This window comes from Prionailurus bengalensis, chromosome D2 (genome assembly GCF_016509475.1).
Source record: "Prionailurus bengalensis isolate Pbe53 chromosome D2, Fcat_Pben_1.1_paternal_pri, whole genome shotgun sequence".
In the NCBI taxonomy this organism is placed as follows: domain Eukaryota; kingdom Metazoa; phylum Chordata; class Mammalia; order Carnivora; family Felidae; genus Prionailurus; species Prionailurus bengalensis.
The window spans coordinates 64188255-64204696 of record NC_057351.1 but is presented as its reverse complement, the minus strand read 5'-3'; the positions used below and the strand labels follow the sequence as shown (position 1 = coordinate 64204696).

At 42.6% G+C, this 16442-nt stretch overlaps 1 protein-coding gene across 5 annotated transcripts in view; it reads left to right on the top strand.

Annotated features, from left to right (window-relative positions):
* Positions 1–6593, top strand: part of SORCS1 (sortilin related VPS10 domain containing receptor 1) — a 518222-nt gene extending 511629 nt beyond the window's left edge. The window contains exons 25-27 of one of the 5 annotated variants that reach the window (XM_043597466.1): positions 1254–1359; positions 1482–1642; positions 6474–6593. In XM_043597466.1, the coding sequence (XP_043453401.1) occupies positions 1254–1359; positions 1482–1642; positions 6474–6553 (347 nt within the window). In that variant the 3' untranslated portion in view covers positions 6554–6593. Of the gene's footprint in view, positions 1–1253; positions 1360–1481; positions 1643–3188 lie in introns of all 5 variants that reach the window. The other 4 variants (XM_043597462.1, XM_043597463.1, XM_043597465.1 and 1 more) reach the window with 4 other exon arrangements.
* The last annotated feature ends 9849 nt before the right edge of the window (positions 6594–16442 follow it).

Here is a 16442-nt window from a genome sequence, read left to right as displayed (position 1 = left end):
CAGACAGAGCAGAGGCTTCCTCGCGTCTTGTTGGAGAATGTCAGTATACAGTCCCCATTCCTGAACCTTTGTACCAGGGTGATGAGAAGGTTGCCTTCTTGGCTCCCAACAGAGAAAAGCCACGGGAAATGGTGCTTGAAGGTCACCCACATTTCTGACTACCAGACTTGACTTAAATGATGGAAGATAAAGGTCAGCATCCAGGCTTCTAAGGTGTGCATGCGGTTTGGCTTTTATGCTTGAGCTACGCTATATTTGCAAAATGTCAGTTTTTGAGAGATTGAAAATTAATTGCAAACAAAGCCCTTAAAGCACGAACAGATTTGACCCTAAGATTGCAGAGGACTTGGAGGTTGAGAGAGAGATGCTCTGAGAGCAAACTCAGGGCTGGAGGACTTTTGTGGATGCAAATGCATCTGTTTGGTCCAAGAGGAGAACTCACTGCATCTGAGAGGCTGGTCTTTCCTGGTATGAGCTGTCAGGGCTTTGGGAAGTTCTACAGACGACCCTGAATCATACACCCCTCTGCCTGCATCACAGTGGCTGATTTTGTGAAATACTCACTTAGCCATCAGTTTCCTGTGTGCAGAAGAGATAAGGATGCTCCATTACTCTCTAGTTCTTTGTCTCACATGATGGTTGCAGAGACAGAGGGGGGTGGGGATAATTCATAAAAATCTCCCTGTTGTTTTTTCTGGGGATGTGCATTGCTTAGTGCGAGGAAAGCTTGCATTCTAGAGTATAGGAAAGTATAGTAATTATAGTCTTATAGGTGTTGATTAAAAATAATAGCAGCAGTAGTAATAAACTGTGGAACTTACAGAAGACTTAATACGTGTCTAGTACTGTTATCAGTGCTTTACGTACATTAATTCAACTGGTCCCTACAAAAACCTGGTGAGAGATGTACTGCTGTTCTCATCTCACCACATAAGCCTGTTGAGTGAAATAACGTGCCTAGAATCCCATAGCCAGCACGTGGGAGAGCAGCCTGGAATCCCCAAAGTCTGGCTCCAGGGTCTGTGTTTCCAGTCATCCACTGCACTTCTTAAATAGGCCAGCTGGAGCATCCTAGGGGCTAGGACAGGCTCCGATGCCCCCCTCACGTGTCAGCTGTGTGACATTCATCTGTGTGCAGACTCCACCTGGTTTCCTGGCACTCACCATGCCTCTGTGGGGAGAGTTGTGAGCCTCTTACAGAGCCAGGCATGCCCCCATCTCTGCCGGTGACCATGCCTTGTATTCTCCCCTAGCCCCGCTGGTGGACCTCACTCCAACTCACAGTGGGTCTGCCATGCTGATGCTGCTCTCAGTGGTGTTTGTGGGGCTGGCCGTGTTCGTCATCTACAAGTTTAAAAGGTACGTGTCCTTCCGTCCATGTCTCCCCTCCCCTGTCCTTCTCCCTGACAGGTTCAGAAGCATGAAATGCCGCGATGTACGTCTCCCATGCATAGCCATGATGCTGTCTGTTAATGTTTTAGGAAGATCCCGGGGATTAATGTTTATGCCCAGATGCAAAATGAGAAAGAACGAGAGATGGTCAGTCGAGTCAGTCCCACTGAAAGCAGGCCCCATATCCCTCAGACTGAACTCAGGAGGCCTGGCCAACTGATAGATGAGAAGGTGGATTCCCAGCTCCTAGGTAAATGACTCCCAGTAGCCCTCAGCTGTTCAGCCTGGGTAGTTAATGGCTGACTCTGCCTAACCCCTTTCTGGCTTGACGTAACCACTTTCTTCTGCTCTAACATTCCTGAGAGAAACAGCTAAGATGTCTTTTTCCCTGCTTCCTCCCATTGGAATAAGAAAAAAACAAAAGCCTTCTTGCTCCTATGTAGTTTTTTTTTTCCCTCCCTCTCTTGTGACTTTATTCTTCTTTTTGCAAAAACTTTTCCTTTAAATATGGGGCTCCAAAAATGTTCATGGGCAAAGAGCAAAGCATTTTTTCTAACAATGTACGAGAAGGACGGACCTCAGAGGCTGGATCTGGTCATCTGGAGGGCCAGGCAGCTTGTGAGGAGCAGGCTATGGAGTGACAGGGTAAGACAGGACAGCCTCACCTAGAGACAACTCTAAGGAGGAGAAATTACTCCAGAATACTTGTAGAGAAGTGACATGATAGAGGAGGACCAGGCTGATGACCCTGGGTTTTTGTTTGTTTGGTTTTTTTTTTTTTTTCTTTTTAATTTGGCAGTCATCTAAAAACTGTCCTCCAGGAAACATGGAACCTGGGAATTCTGAGGACAAGAGGCATAAAATTTGTAGAACATTCCAGGAGTGACGTTTCCTGAAAGAGACCACTGGAGGGCTAGACTGTTACAGAGCAGATCAGCAGATTTTTTCCTCATTTTTACCTGTCCCCTATCAGAAGTCTTAAAATGGACCTTACTCTATATCAGTAGAGCTCTGTCTCTCTGCCTATGAATTAAGCATGGGAATCCCAACAGCTAGGTCTAGAACCCTACTATTTGTGGCAGAGGAAACTTGCCAAGGGAGGTCGACAAACCCATGGAACCACCATTGGGATCCATGGCTTGCCAGGAATCAGGAGTTGGCATCAGGAATCAGGAGTTGACCTTGTAATATTGCCATCTAGATCCTGTATTGTTGCCCAGGGTGGATAAATTATTATTTAACCATTCATGCCTCCCTCTAATGTCAGAATACCAAACCTTCGAGAAGGCCATTCATTGCCTAGGATTTTGTATCTGCTACTTAGAAAACGAAATGAGCACCTAAGTGGAAACATAGCCCTCTCTTTAAATGGATGGGGGAAAAGTTCTTGGCTGTATTGGGGAAATTTTCAGTGCAGTGACTGGCTTGTATCAGAAGTAATAATAACAACTGTGGCCACAACTGGGGTCCAGTTTTCAGAGCGTGCTTTCTTTTATTTGGGGAGACAGGGTGATAAGTGTGTAATTGCTTTAGGTTCAGGAGAAAAAGGCTTTTCTGTCTTTAAGTCCAGAGAAGCATTCACCCTGTCTATTTACTTCTAAAGCTTGTAAGCGCATTTTTGTGGGTCATTTGGTTTTCAATCCCATTTCCACGGGGTATGAAGCACAGCGCCGTTGACTTTATTAAAGTGGCGATCCCTCCTTCGCCAGGAGCGTCCGGCAGCACACTGCACAGTCTCTGACACCTTCCCATTTCCAGTGTCATTAAGTGAGTAAGTGTTACACGTTTTCTCTTAGGAGAGTAGCTTTACCCTCCCCTCCCTCCCCTTCTACTCAACCTGGTGACTCATCTCTCCGATTGCAAAGAGCAAGACACGCCACTCCGCCTTCAACGCCAAAGCGGGGATCTGCTGGGGCGCAATTTGCAATTTAAGGAAAACCCCCAAAGGCTACAGGCGACCTGCCGATCAGGAAAGAATTTCGCTCTTGTCAAGTGCACCATCCTTCATGACCACTAACTTTATGTTTTTTTTTCTTTCCTTTGTTGTTCTGTTTCCTATTTTGCCAGGAAGTATTTCCATAGTTGCTGAGAATCAAAGCACAAAAGAAATCCCTACCTATGTAAATGTTTGAATGGAGGACGCCAGTAAAAACAAAAACAAACAAAAAAAATAAAATAAAAACAATCAAAATCCAAACAAACAAACAAACAAACACTCACTGCATCGGGACTTTTTAATTCTTCAGACACAGACAACAAGGGTTTTTAGCTTTAAGCCTGTGCATGTGGACAATACCTTGAGAACATGCTTGGAGGGGCAGTGTACAGGTGCTCTATTTTAATGGAAAAAACACTCCCCTCCCCCTTTCTCCCTCTCTTTTCTGATCGGTCGTGTTTGTAGAACATTCATAACGTATAGAGGCCAAGGAAATCTGCATGTGTTTTTGGAAATATTCTTGGCTCTAGATTTAACAGCTATTTTAGCTCTACGGGCTGACGGGTGGATTAGCCACCCCAGCCCCTTTCATAAGACACAAAGACATGCACAGGAGTGTGAAACCCTGAGCTGTTTCTCTGTTCCACTTTCCTTACTGCCATTTTTCTGTTCTCAGTTATCTCTGGTAGCTCTGTGGGCCAGCGGTGACCACAAGGCTGCTTTTTTGCATTCTGTATGGCCACAGGGATGAAGAAGCGAGTTGAAGTTCCATATACTCAGGCAGAGTGATGCAGGCAGGCAGGGGGCAGGCATGTGAGAAATGGACCTTTCCCTCACCCAGGCTTTCCATTGCAGCTTCCCTACTCTCACCCCAACCAACATAGAAAAGAGAATCCCAGTTACCCGTCATCTGGCCTCCCCATGTGTTTGCTATCCATGTGTGATCATGACCTCTTGATGTCTTTGTACCTCTTCCTTCCAGTTTCCAAGTGGTCTTTCAAGCCCCCCTACTTTTTTCTTCCCAAACATGTTGCAAGATTCTGGACACGAACCTCGGTATTTCCTAAATACTGGCCTGGCGCCTGCCAACCTTGCCCTTGTCACATTCAAATTTCTGATCCGTCAGCATGCCAGCTTCCCTACACACTGACCAGGCTGTCCTGCCCTGCAGGGTTCAGCTCCATGTACCCTTTGTCTCCTCCTGGAGAACCTGCCTCTTGCAAATAGCCTTGCCTTTTCTCACCTGGAAACATTCAATGTTTGTGAAAGAGTTGATACATGCAAAACAATTCAGACCTGGCCACGTACACTGGAAAAGAAAGCAGACAGATGCGTAGTGGTATTCTCACACCTTAACAAAAATCTCTCGTGTGCAGATTCCAGAATATTCTCGCGAGAAATGTTTTGACATGTTACTGTGTGGCAGGGCAGTTTCCTTCTGTAATGGTTGCTATTACCCAGTATTTGTTCTCTCACCGTAGAGTAAAACTATTTGTAAAATAAAACTGATTTTAACGAGAAGAAGAAGCAGGTTAATGGATTTAATATTGAAGAGTGTCAAAAAGTCTGAGAACATATGGAGGTCTTGTCTTACATAAGGATGCAATTTTGGTTATGAAGGAACCCAGACATTTCACATGTGTGATCTCTGATCTCTGAGTATCGTAGTATTGGCAAAGGAAAAATTAATAAGCTTCAAGGGGAGGAGGTAGATGTCTAACTAAAACAGAATGACTCAAGGCATGAAAAATCCCTGTTTGCCCAGGGCAATAATGAAAGAAGCACCAGAGAAAGAATGACACAGAAGCATGTCCAGCAGAAGCCCTTGAAGGATTATGAGTTGGGTAAAGCCCACTCTAAAATATAGTAGAAAGCAGTTTTGAAAAACCACTCAGAGGGAGCAGCCTCCTTCTTGGCCATGTTCCCAGGCCAGTAACAGTTTATAACAGGGTCCCAGTGATAATGGGGGTGTCCCAAAGGTCTTGAGGAGCCCTGCCCTTATGTAGCTGGGCAGGAGAAGAGTGACAAAGCTGCAGTCAGAAGTTAACCAAGCAGAAGTTTTTGTGATTGAGGATGCCCAGTGTGGATCTGGGAAATGGATTATGCCTGCGGCAACCATCTGTTTGTAGAACTCAATTGATCCCCAACCTGCCAGGCTTCCTATCCCATAGGACACATCCTCATCGATCCGCTTCAGTTGGAGCCGCCCAAGTTTAATCTGGAAGACAAAATGTTGGGAAACCAAAAGAGGCTCCCTCAAAACAGCACAGGGGGTCCTTGGAGTTGCAGTTCAAGTAATTTTAATCGGAAAATTATGAGAAATGGAAAAACCCTCTGAATCTAGCACAGTGCCTTGCCTAGAGTAGGTATTAAGAAAACCACTCGTTGAAGGGATACATGAAAAGACTATGTGAGAAAACATAGGGAAGGATGGGCTTGCAAGTCCTAAGTAAAAATCGAGGTAGACATGAGATGCCTGGCATTTTGGAAAGTGATCACAGATGGCCAGCTCTCTAGTGAGCATCTCCAGGGTCCTCATGTGCCTCTCCTCCAAGCTCCCTCCCACCTGTAGGAGATTAGTGAGGCTAGGTACTGCTCAGAGGGGACCTCATTGTTCTTACAATCTAGCTCTATGGTTCTCAAAGTGTGGTACCTGGACCAGCAGAATCAGCATCACCTCAGAGTTATTAGAAATTTGGGGTCCCCCTACTGAAGTCCTACTGAATCAGAAACTCTGAGGGGCTATGGGGCCCAGTAGTCTGTTTTTACCAGTGCTTCAGGTTATTGTGATGCACACAGAAGTTTGGGAACCACTGCACCCTGCCATTCCAGCTCAATCCCAAAGAGAACATAGTAATGAGAGCCTACAAATGGGAGGGACCCAAGTGCCTACCTACTCACTAACAGCAGGTGCAAACACAGTGAGGAGTTTGGTGGGCCAGAGGAGTGAGTGGCGAGGGATGGGCGTGGAAGGGAAAATTCAGGGCAAGCTAAAAATCTGATATTGTGATGTTTTCCAAAACTCCCAGAGGGCAAACTGTGCATGCTCTACCCTGAAATACCCAGCCAACATTTTCTCCTTCGCCTTATTCCTAATTGGATTCACTGTCCAAAATGCAGAGGTTTGCCTTGCTTTTTTTTTCAGAAGTTCCAAACAGCAACTTTGAGAGCAATGGGGTGTTTGGCAGCTGTTCTGTGTTTTCCAGGATTCCAACTGAGCATTGAAATCCCTCATTTGCCAACTTATTTTTATAGGAAGCCAATTTAAAAAAAAAAAAAAAAGAAAAAGAAAGTTTTCTTATAGTATCGGAACTACTTCTAATTTTCAAATGACTTTTTTGATGTATTTTTTTGTTAAATACTATGTAGTGTAATGTATAATTGCTCTTGTTTATTGCTTTTACAATCATATTTATTAAACAGATAATGTCTCTAAAGTCTTGGCCTCAAGGAGTGTATTTTATCTCGAACCCAACTGTGACATTCAGTCTTGATACACAAGTGATGCAACTATAGGATTTTAATTAAGGCTAATTATGTGACAATAGACTACCACAGTCTCCAAGGGTTTTTCTGTTTGCTTGCTTGCTTGGTTTTCGTTTTTGCTAACGAAGGAGAGTACAAATACCTAAATTCTACCTGTATTCTAGTGGACTATATAGTGTTGTTGCTTTATTAAAGTACATGATTCTACTTAAAAATCACTCCAAACTGGTTACTTTGGAATGTGTAACATCCTCATTATATTCAGTTTAAAATTAGAACTTAGTGATATGGGACAAACCCATTCAAATTGTTTAAAATCTTGTAGTTACTGAAGGAGTGAACCTCCATGTGATACAATGACCTGAAAAACCCGGGGAGTGGTAAAGACCCAGATGACAGCATAAAAGAGGCTCCCACCCTGAAATTAGGAGAGTGGAGCTCTCCTCCTGGCTATGCCAGCTGTGTGACCTTGATCAAAGACTTTCGCATACGAAAGCTTCAGCGTCCCCATGCATGTAATCTGAAGGAAGAAGATAACTTCCAGTTTTGGTATTGTCAGTGGGTGAGTCATTCCTGAGAGGCCTCAACAGCTGATTTAAACCTGATGGAAAACAAGGAGGTGGACTGGATCCCAAATCCTCCAGCCTTGTGGCTTACTTACTTGGGTGGCATCTCTTCTTAGGCAACATTTTGCCCTTATATTTTGTATAGACAGAACCTTTCTTAACCTTCCAAAGACCCACCAGGCTCAGAATGGTGTTGCCTCAACAGCATTGTCCTCAACATGCCTGAGAATCCCTGTTGTTTTTAGGTGGCCTTTAACCTTTCTTTTCCCACAGGCTAATCTTCCACCGGCCCCTTCATTCTTTTCCAGGCCAGAGCCTGTGCTGTACTTCCCGATCAGGAGTTTATCTCCTGTTTCCCCGAGGGTACAGGCAGTCACACAAAAATCACCCCTGGAGATTTCAAACTGAGGACAGGAAATTTGCATGAGTAACTGAAGAGCCAAGATGCCAAATAGGGGAAAGCAAGGCAAGGCCAAGATTAGCATCAATAGGAAGCCTCTACCTTGCCTAGGCTGGAAGGACACAGGGATTCCTACAGCCCAGGACCAGGACCACCAGCTTGACACTGAAATCATGGAGGACATGGCTGGCACTTTCTGGAAACACAGAGGAGCCACAGCCATAGCGCAAGCAAAGAAGATGGAGAGAGGACATTTATTCCCCTTGCGCTGGCCTTCCCATCTTCAGCCGAAGCTTCCCATTGGCCAAACCCATCCATAAGCCAGTGGGCAGTGGACCGTGGACCCTGGGAAATGTAGTTTCCTGAAGTACAAAGCAGAATAGGGGGGAAGGGGAATGAACTTGAGAAAACACAGGCAAGTGACTGGCACAGCACCTCTTTTAAGTTCAGACCACCTCAACTCCAAACTGCCCCACAGTTGAAAGGCAATTAGTTAAATAGTAGGCACTCCTTGCCCTGTGATCCTCTTTCACATACTTCCCTTTGAACAGCACGTATTTCAAACTTAGCAATATGTTTCTGTGCACCACTTTTTACACCTTTCTCACCGAATTCTACAGTCCTGTAGGAGAGGATCTTTATTTTTTTCTTTCATTTCATTGCTTCAGCCTCTAGCGCTGGACATCGCCATCAGGGGGCACTAGATAAATGTTTGCTGAAACTCAACCTGGATTTTTCAGCTCCCTGTCGTGATCAACAAGCTGAATCGCAATCTGTCAGACTCCCCTTACCCAGCATTTCTAATTACATATTAAATTGGTGCTTGTCAAGAACCAACAAGTCCTTGCCCTTCATCTCTCTTACCACTCAAGCTGCTGTATTCACAGACCTATTCTTACATATTAATTTAAGTGAAATCATTGTAGTTTAGAAAAAGAAAAAAAAAGGTTAGAAAATAGTGTGAGAAACAAAGGCCTAAGTTTGGTTTCTGAATCATTATGTGTTTACCTAGTTGTCAGGAGTTAATAGTGTTTTGAAAATGCATGTGAGGCTGATGCTTTTATAGTAGGGAAAATCCCAAAAGAATTCTAGATGGACACATAAAGGAAGTAGGCATTATAGTTTTCATGTTAAATAACAGAAAAGTAATCTTCTGTTGAAAAAATACAAATATTTGTTAATCCCTATGTGTTGCAGACTTCTTTAGGTCTGCACATTTGACGATACAAGTGAACAAGGCAGATAAGCTATCTGTCTTTATGAGCATATATTTCTAAAAGGAACATGAACAAATAATAAAATGTAATGTAACATATACAATGCTATAATACCTATAAGATAAATTTGATAGGTAAAAATTAAATAAACACAGCAGAGAGCAGAATGACCAGGGATGGGGATGGGAGAATGGGAGTTGGTCCCTGGCTTCCCTGGGATCTGAAAGCTGAAAAGGAACATTAAAATAAAATAAAATAAAATAAAATAAAATAAAATAAAATAAAATAAAATAAAAATACAATAAAATACAATAAAAATAAAATAATAAAATAAAGTAAAATAAAATAAATAAATAAAATACTTTAAAAGGCTCCTGGGTGGTGTCTGACTTCGGCTCAGGTCATGATCTCGCGGTCCGTGAGTTCAAGCCCCGCGTCCAACTCTGTGCTGACAGCTCAGAGCCTGGAACCTGCTTCAGATTCTGTGTCTCCCCCTCTCTCTGCCCCTCCCCCCACTCTCTGTCTCGGTCTCTCTCTCAGGAATAAACATTAAAAAAAAAATAAAATGAAAGTTGAAAAGGAACCAGTCATTGGGAGACACATACATTGTCCGAACTTGTTCAATGTCTATCTCAGATAAACCTCAACCAAAAACAAAATTTTGGACTTCAGCACAGCAATTAGAAATGGTTCTGAGATTAAGAAGAAGCAGCTTTCACAATGGTCATGCGTACGAATCTTCCCAGGGAGCTGTATATACAGTCCGTTCTGTTATGTGACATATGAGTTCCTAAAATATCACCTCATGATGCTAAATAATGCAATAAAAACACAAGGCTTAGAAAAAGAAATGGGACCAGGACACAATACACAACATACACAAACTTTCCCATGTGTCAGCTTAATGTGTAATGTGTCTGTGACACATTAATAAAAGATACAAACCTTTCTCAGCCTGTTCTTTTATAACACAATACCAGATACTGGGTGGCTAATAATTAACACAAATTTATTTCTCGGGGTTCCGGAGGCTTAGAAATCCAAGATCAAGGTGCCAGCAGATTCAGAGACCTGTTTTCTGTCTCGTAAGTGGCACCCTCTCACTGGGTCCTCATGGGGCAGGAAACTGTCCCGCATCTTTTCTGCAAAAGCAGTAATCACTTCCCAAAGGCCCCACCCTCTAATACCATCACAGTGGGCGTGAGGTTTCGGATATAAGAGTTTGGGAGGAGATATCAGACCACAGCAAAACCTAGTAAAAATGGTAGCACAGTTTTATGTGTATTAAATGGCTAAGAAATACACAGATAAGGGGCGCCTGGGTGGCTCAGTCGGTTAAGAGGCCGACTTCGGCTCAGGTCATGATTTTGCAATCCGTGAGTTCGAGCCCTGCGTCGGGCTCTGTGCTGACAGCTCAGAGCCTGGAGCCTGTTTCAGATTCTGTGTCTCCCTCTCTCTGACCCTCCCCTGTTCATGCTCTGTCTCTCCCTGTCTCAAAAATAAATAAAACGTTAAAAAAAATTAAAAAAAAAAAAAAAGAAATACACAGATAAAACACCTTGAAAAGACCTGAAGTTGGCTTGTGAAAGAGGGCATTAGAGTGCTTATAGAATTATTGTTATTGTAATTGAGTTATTGTTATTGAGTTATTGTAAAGTGAGTTATTGTGACACGAGTTATTGTAAAGTGAATTATCATAAAGAAGGAGAGTTACCTGAAATCTGACAGAAAGTTATTAAAACCAGATGGATGCTGTGGCTTGGATCACATGAGGCAAATGGAGGTAACTGGTAGATGCTGGAGGATTGTGTGTGTGTGTGTTGTGTTGTTACACAGCTGAATTCAGCTAGGTATAGTTTTGTCTCTTCACCTAATGTTTCTTATAGGGAAAATCACACATAAATACAAAATTTGCGTTATCTTCAATTTTTTCTCTAATATACCCCATTAGAACAAATGTACATCTTCAAAAAATTTTTATCACAGAATTAACAGTAATTCTGATGTTAGTTTAAAAGTAATTTGGATATACTGATAGAAGGAAGAAGTCTAACTTGACTGCAGAGGGAAAATAGAAGAAGATAGAGCCAGTCCTCATCATCATCACTCTCAACCTGAGCATTTTTAGTGTGAGACCAGCAGCCTGCCCATAGCACAAACCTCAGGGTACCACTCAATTTCCACCAACCTCAACAACTCATGTTTAGAAATATATATTTGTGGGGCGTCTGGTGGCTCAGTCAATTAAGTGTCTGATTCTTGATTTCAGCTCAGGTCATGATCCCAGGGTTGTGGGATCAAGCCCCACATCAGGCGCAGTGCTAAGTGTGGAGCCTGCTTGGGATTCTGTCTCTCCCTCTGCCCCTCTCTCCTGCTGGCATGCAGAACTCTCTCTCTCTCTCTCTCAAAACAAAAATTAAAAATAAAAAAAAAAAGAAATGTGTCTTTGGCCCCAAGAATGTTAAATTGTGGTCAAATCTCTTTGTTAAAGAATAAGATAGTATGAAAAGGCATTTATAAATATCCCATGAAAAGTGAAACTGGAAGTTTTAAAATATTCGAAAATAAGCTTAAGCTATCTAGATCATAAAAACACTTTATGAACAATCCTGAGCAAGATATTTCAATATATGCACGTAGAGATATCTCCATGAAATCTTCCTGCCAACAGAAGCATTATACAGCTTGCAGATGCAGAAAAGGGATGCAATAAACAGTATTTATAAACTAATTAGTGATAAATATTATATAGCCATAGAATAAAATAGAATGCTTCCACTAAAACTATTTTTCTAAAGAATACTTAGTGGCATGAGAACATTCTCCTGTGATGTTAAAAGGATGCAGAATTTAAGACTTTACATAATATGAAAACAATTTGTACAGAAAACATATAGGGACAGAGAGATTGAAATATAGTAACACTCCCTTTTTCTAATTCATAAAATTAGATTGTGTGTTGAGTATCGCAAGCCAGTGCTCTCTGAAGAATGTTTCACACTCTTAGGTACTCACAGTCAGCACCTGAACTACACTGAGGAGGGTATGTGTAAACAGAAGAATTACTTCTGGAGGAAAAGCATCTGGAAGCTTCTGGAGGATACCCTGACTTAGTTTATGTAGTTGCATTGTTAATTGTTCAACCAGCAGTTGTTCACTCTCCCTGCCATCTTGTGGCCACAAGAAGGTGCCAACCATACCCAGTAATAGCACCAGCAGAGAATATTACACACACACACACACACACACACGACGAATGGCAGGGACTGGTTTAGCCAAGTGTTCCCTAAATAACCGCGCAGGATGTTCTCATTGGCCAACGGTAGGGCACAGAGGCAACACTGCCAGCCAGAGGTATAAGCAAACCAAATTCATAGTGTAAGTCTAGGTCCAAGCACTAGGTCCAAGTGAATATATATGAACACTAAGTCCAAAGGGCCAAAGGCTATCATGATTTTAATTCCTAAGCCAAGAGTTCAGTTACGTAAAAATAAAAGATACAAATGGAACCAAAGTATAGAATGAGGAAGTTGTGAATGGAAAATGGATTAATGTCAGTAATAAAGCAGCTGCCATTTTGCAACATTATTTATGTATCATTACATAATGCACTGTATAGTCATTGTCTCATTTTATCCACACAAGTTCTTAAGTAAGAAAGGTTCTTCTTTTACATTTGGTGAAAACAGGGCTCAGAAAAGTAAAATGACTCACTTGCGATCACAGGATAGCAGGTCTGTATGACATCAAAACATTCACTTTTCCTTCTGTGCTGTGCTTCCTACAAGATGAGCAATGGTTTAGACTCATTTGTGTGGTTAGTAGGTGGCTGGGTAATTGGTGGTCTGGGTTGACCCAAAGGGTAAGTCGAGACTCAAAGACCAGACAGGCCTGGGGCTCGGGAAGCTTAGAAATGCTCCCGGATCTGTTCTAAATCAAAGCCCTCACATGCGCTGGATTAAAGAAAAGAAAGCTGCTCCATGCAATGAGGACTGTTTTCTGAACCCTGCAGTGCACCGCATTTCAGATGGCTCAAAACAAGGCAGACACAGTCATCCTCAGTGTCATGCCTGGCCAAGCTGCAGTCTGGAGGAATGCCCAGAAAGATTCAGTTCTTCCTTCTAGCACTGCAGAGCTTTTCTCCTGGTTGGGATCAGATAGATGTCCCTGGGGATTTATGGGATCAAATCACTGGGCATCCAGGGAGGGAAGGTGGACATAAGTTGGTAAAATGGATCTCTATCACACATGTGCATTTTACTTTGGAGAGGGGGGTGAATTGCTAGACTAGTGAGAACAAGGGAAATAATTAACAAAAGAGTTTTCTAATAGAAATAATGTGAAAATGCTTCCAGGAAATCTAGAAGGGCAGAGAACTATTACTGATTTTTTTTTTTAATATGGCAGGCAAACAAATCAGTTCTTTGTTCTGCCGAGTATATCATTACCAATTTCTAGATGTATTTCCAAATGTGTTATATGTATTATTTCTTCTTTTTAGCCACTTAATTTCATGCAACATATACAAGGGTGTTGGGGCTTTGGGACAGGAGGGGGCAATAAGGTATAAAAGGAAAAGGGAAAAAAGTGGTGAGGCATGGTACATTTGCTATGTTATAAGGAATAAATGATTTAAAACGTGAAAATGCAGGGCTCCTAGGTGGCTCAGTCAGCTGAGCACCCAGCTCTTGATTTCAGCTCAGGTCATGATCCCAGGGTCGTGGGATTGAGTCCTGCCTTGGGCTTTGCACTGAGCATGGAGCCTGCTTGTTATTCTCTCTCTCCCTCTCACTGCTCCCCCTTCTCTCTCTCTAAAATGAAAAGGAAAAAAAATGATGATGCTTTAAGGTAGTAGGTTCATTTAATAATGCAGAAACCTCTGGAAAGTTTAAGTGGCACGTCCAAGGTTGCAAAACTGGCAAAGTAGTAAAGTCAGAATTTCAACCCAAGACTCCTAAAGGACATGCCCACTCCTCCTTCCATCCGACCCCGCCTCCCCTACAATCTTGCCACAGGCAAGGTGCAAACAGGAGATGGTTTAAAACAGCAACTGTTCATGCAGCTCCCTGCTCCAAATGTACTTGTGGGGAAGAGTTTACACAAGGAAAAGAGTTATCCTTCCTTTGAAAGCACACCTCAAATCTCTCAGCCCTTGCTACCGAGTTACACAAATGAAGACTTATTCCTTTTGACCTTACTTGATGTGGTACATAGGGAAGACAGGCCATCTAAGCTCTCCCGGAGGAAAGAAGTGATATTTGCTGCTAACTTGGGCAAACAAATGGATATAGAGGAAGTGTTTTCCAAATACCAACACTAAGAAATCTGAAACCCAGGAGCTCATACAGCACTGAGAGTAAACCACAGACATCGCTTAGCCCATTGGGGATTGGGCTTTTTACTGTGATCTTCATGCTTCTGCATGAGGTTTCCTGTCACAGCCTCACTGAGGGCAAGACCTTCTTTCCCCGCTGTGGCCCATGGAGTGAGACATTTCTTGTAATAACTCACAATGAAGCCTCGTGGCTCTATTATACATGAGCACATTTGACCAAATGTGGTTTTGGGTTTTGTTTTTTTAACTGATGAGAATCCACAGTACTACTGCAAATAGGAAAAAAAAAAAAAAAAACTAGTTGGTTGGGATGTCCTGAGTAGTCATCATGAGATATGAGTGGGAAGGACAAAGAAAACAAGACTGGAAAGGACACTGGTGAGACAGGACTGACCCAGCTGAATGGCTCTTTCTCGAATATAAGGTGGTATCCAAAGAGGTATAAAAATTTTAGGTTGTGTTAGGCACAATCCTATAGGTGAAACATGTACCTGAAGATTCCACTCAGTGATTATACCAGAAGGCAGGCTGGCGGCCATGATCCCAGTGGCCCCTACATGTCCTCAGTCATCAGTATTAGTCTATGATGAGTAAGACTCTCCTGAGGCGCCTGGCTTTGGGAGGTCAACAAGGTCTAAACCTGATGGACAGAATGGCAGGAACAAATCAGAGCATCTGGGTTCCATTTCAGTGGGCTATTAGCAGGACAGAGCAGGGCATCTGGAGTCTAAGAAAAAACTGAGGCCAAAGGCTAAATACCTAGCCATAGCCATGTGGTGGACCAGAGAATAGTGGGGATTCATGAAAACATTAAGAATTAAAAGCTAATCCCAAGCACACTGGACCCACAGCTAAAAGCATTGACATTTTCTCTCAGACTGAGGAAGTGGGCTGGAAACTTCTACTATATTGTTCAATCCTGGTAGCCTTGGTTCTGGGGAAAAATGGACTCCATTTTCTCCAAACCTTCTGGGAATGGATTCTCTGGTTATTTCTGGGATTCTTTGACAATTTCCCAAAAAGTGACGTGAAAGAAGAGCTAAGTAAATGAAAATAACTACCCATTTGTTGTCAGGTTCAAGTAGATTTCGTCTGCACTTTCTCCCCCTCCTCCCTACCACGTTCACACTATTTGCCTCTCTTTACCATCAGCACTGAGATGGGGCCCACCTCTGTGTAGTTTTAGGAGACAACAAATAAAGTCAGTGAACATGTAACCAACTCATCTTCAACTCTTTCTCAGGGAAAGCTTTTTAGTGAACAAGCACATTTGTTTATTCTGTATATGCAGATGCACTCTTTGGTATAATGCGTGGTAGGCAGTTTTTAAGAACAAAACCAAGGCGACACCAGGATGGTTTATTAAGCATATTACAGTGGCCCGCTCTGCATAATATCAGAGGCACTACACATGGGACTGCTATCCATCCACTCATGGGAAGCAGAGGCACAAAACTCAACCTGCGTCCAATATTTTTGGCACTCAGAGGATATCTCTGTCAAGAGTCCAAGTTTGCCAAAACTGCTTTGCTAGAATCATAGAATTCTAGAGCTGGAAGGGAACTTAAAAAATCATTCTCTAAGTATTTCTTAAGCACTGATTAAGTCCTCTGCATCATGTTAGACTATCAGCTTGACCAATTACCTCATTTGCTTGAGACCCAGCTATTTTCTCATGGACACATAGCAAGTTAGCAGCAGAGCAAAGATTCATCTGTTCTTTTCTCTGTGATACCTTCTCCCATCTTCAGTTATGTAGAACACAGCCAGGATCCTTGGAATGAATAGAACAGGATCCAGTAAATGTGAGAAAAGTGATTACCCTCTAACCCCAGCTTTGAGGGTGTGGCATGGTCCTCACTCCATGAAAAATAAAGCATTTGTTTATTCATTTATTTATTCAGCAAACAATCTGAATAACTACTGAACCACAAGACAGTCTCTGAGGTGGATAGCTTCTAAAGCAGCAGCCAAGTCATCAACCAGTAATTTTTTAAAAAGCAATTCTAACCTTTGCTTGCATCTTTCAAGGACCATTATTGGGAAAATGATTCATAAGCCTAGCAACAATTTTCAAAAACACTTTTGAGTTGTCCCAATTTTCTCCTTC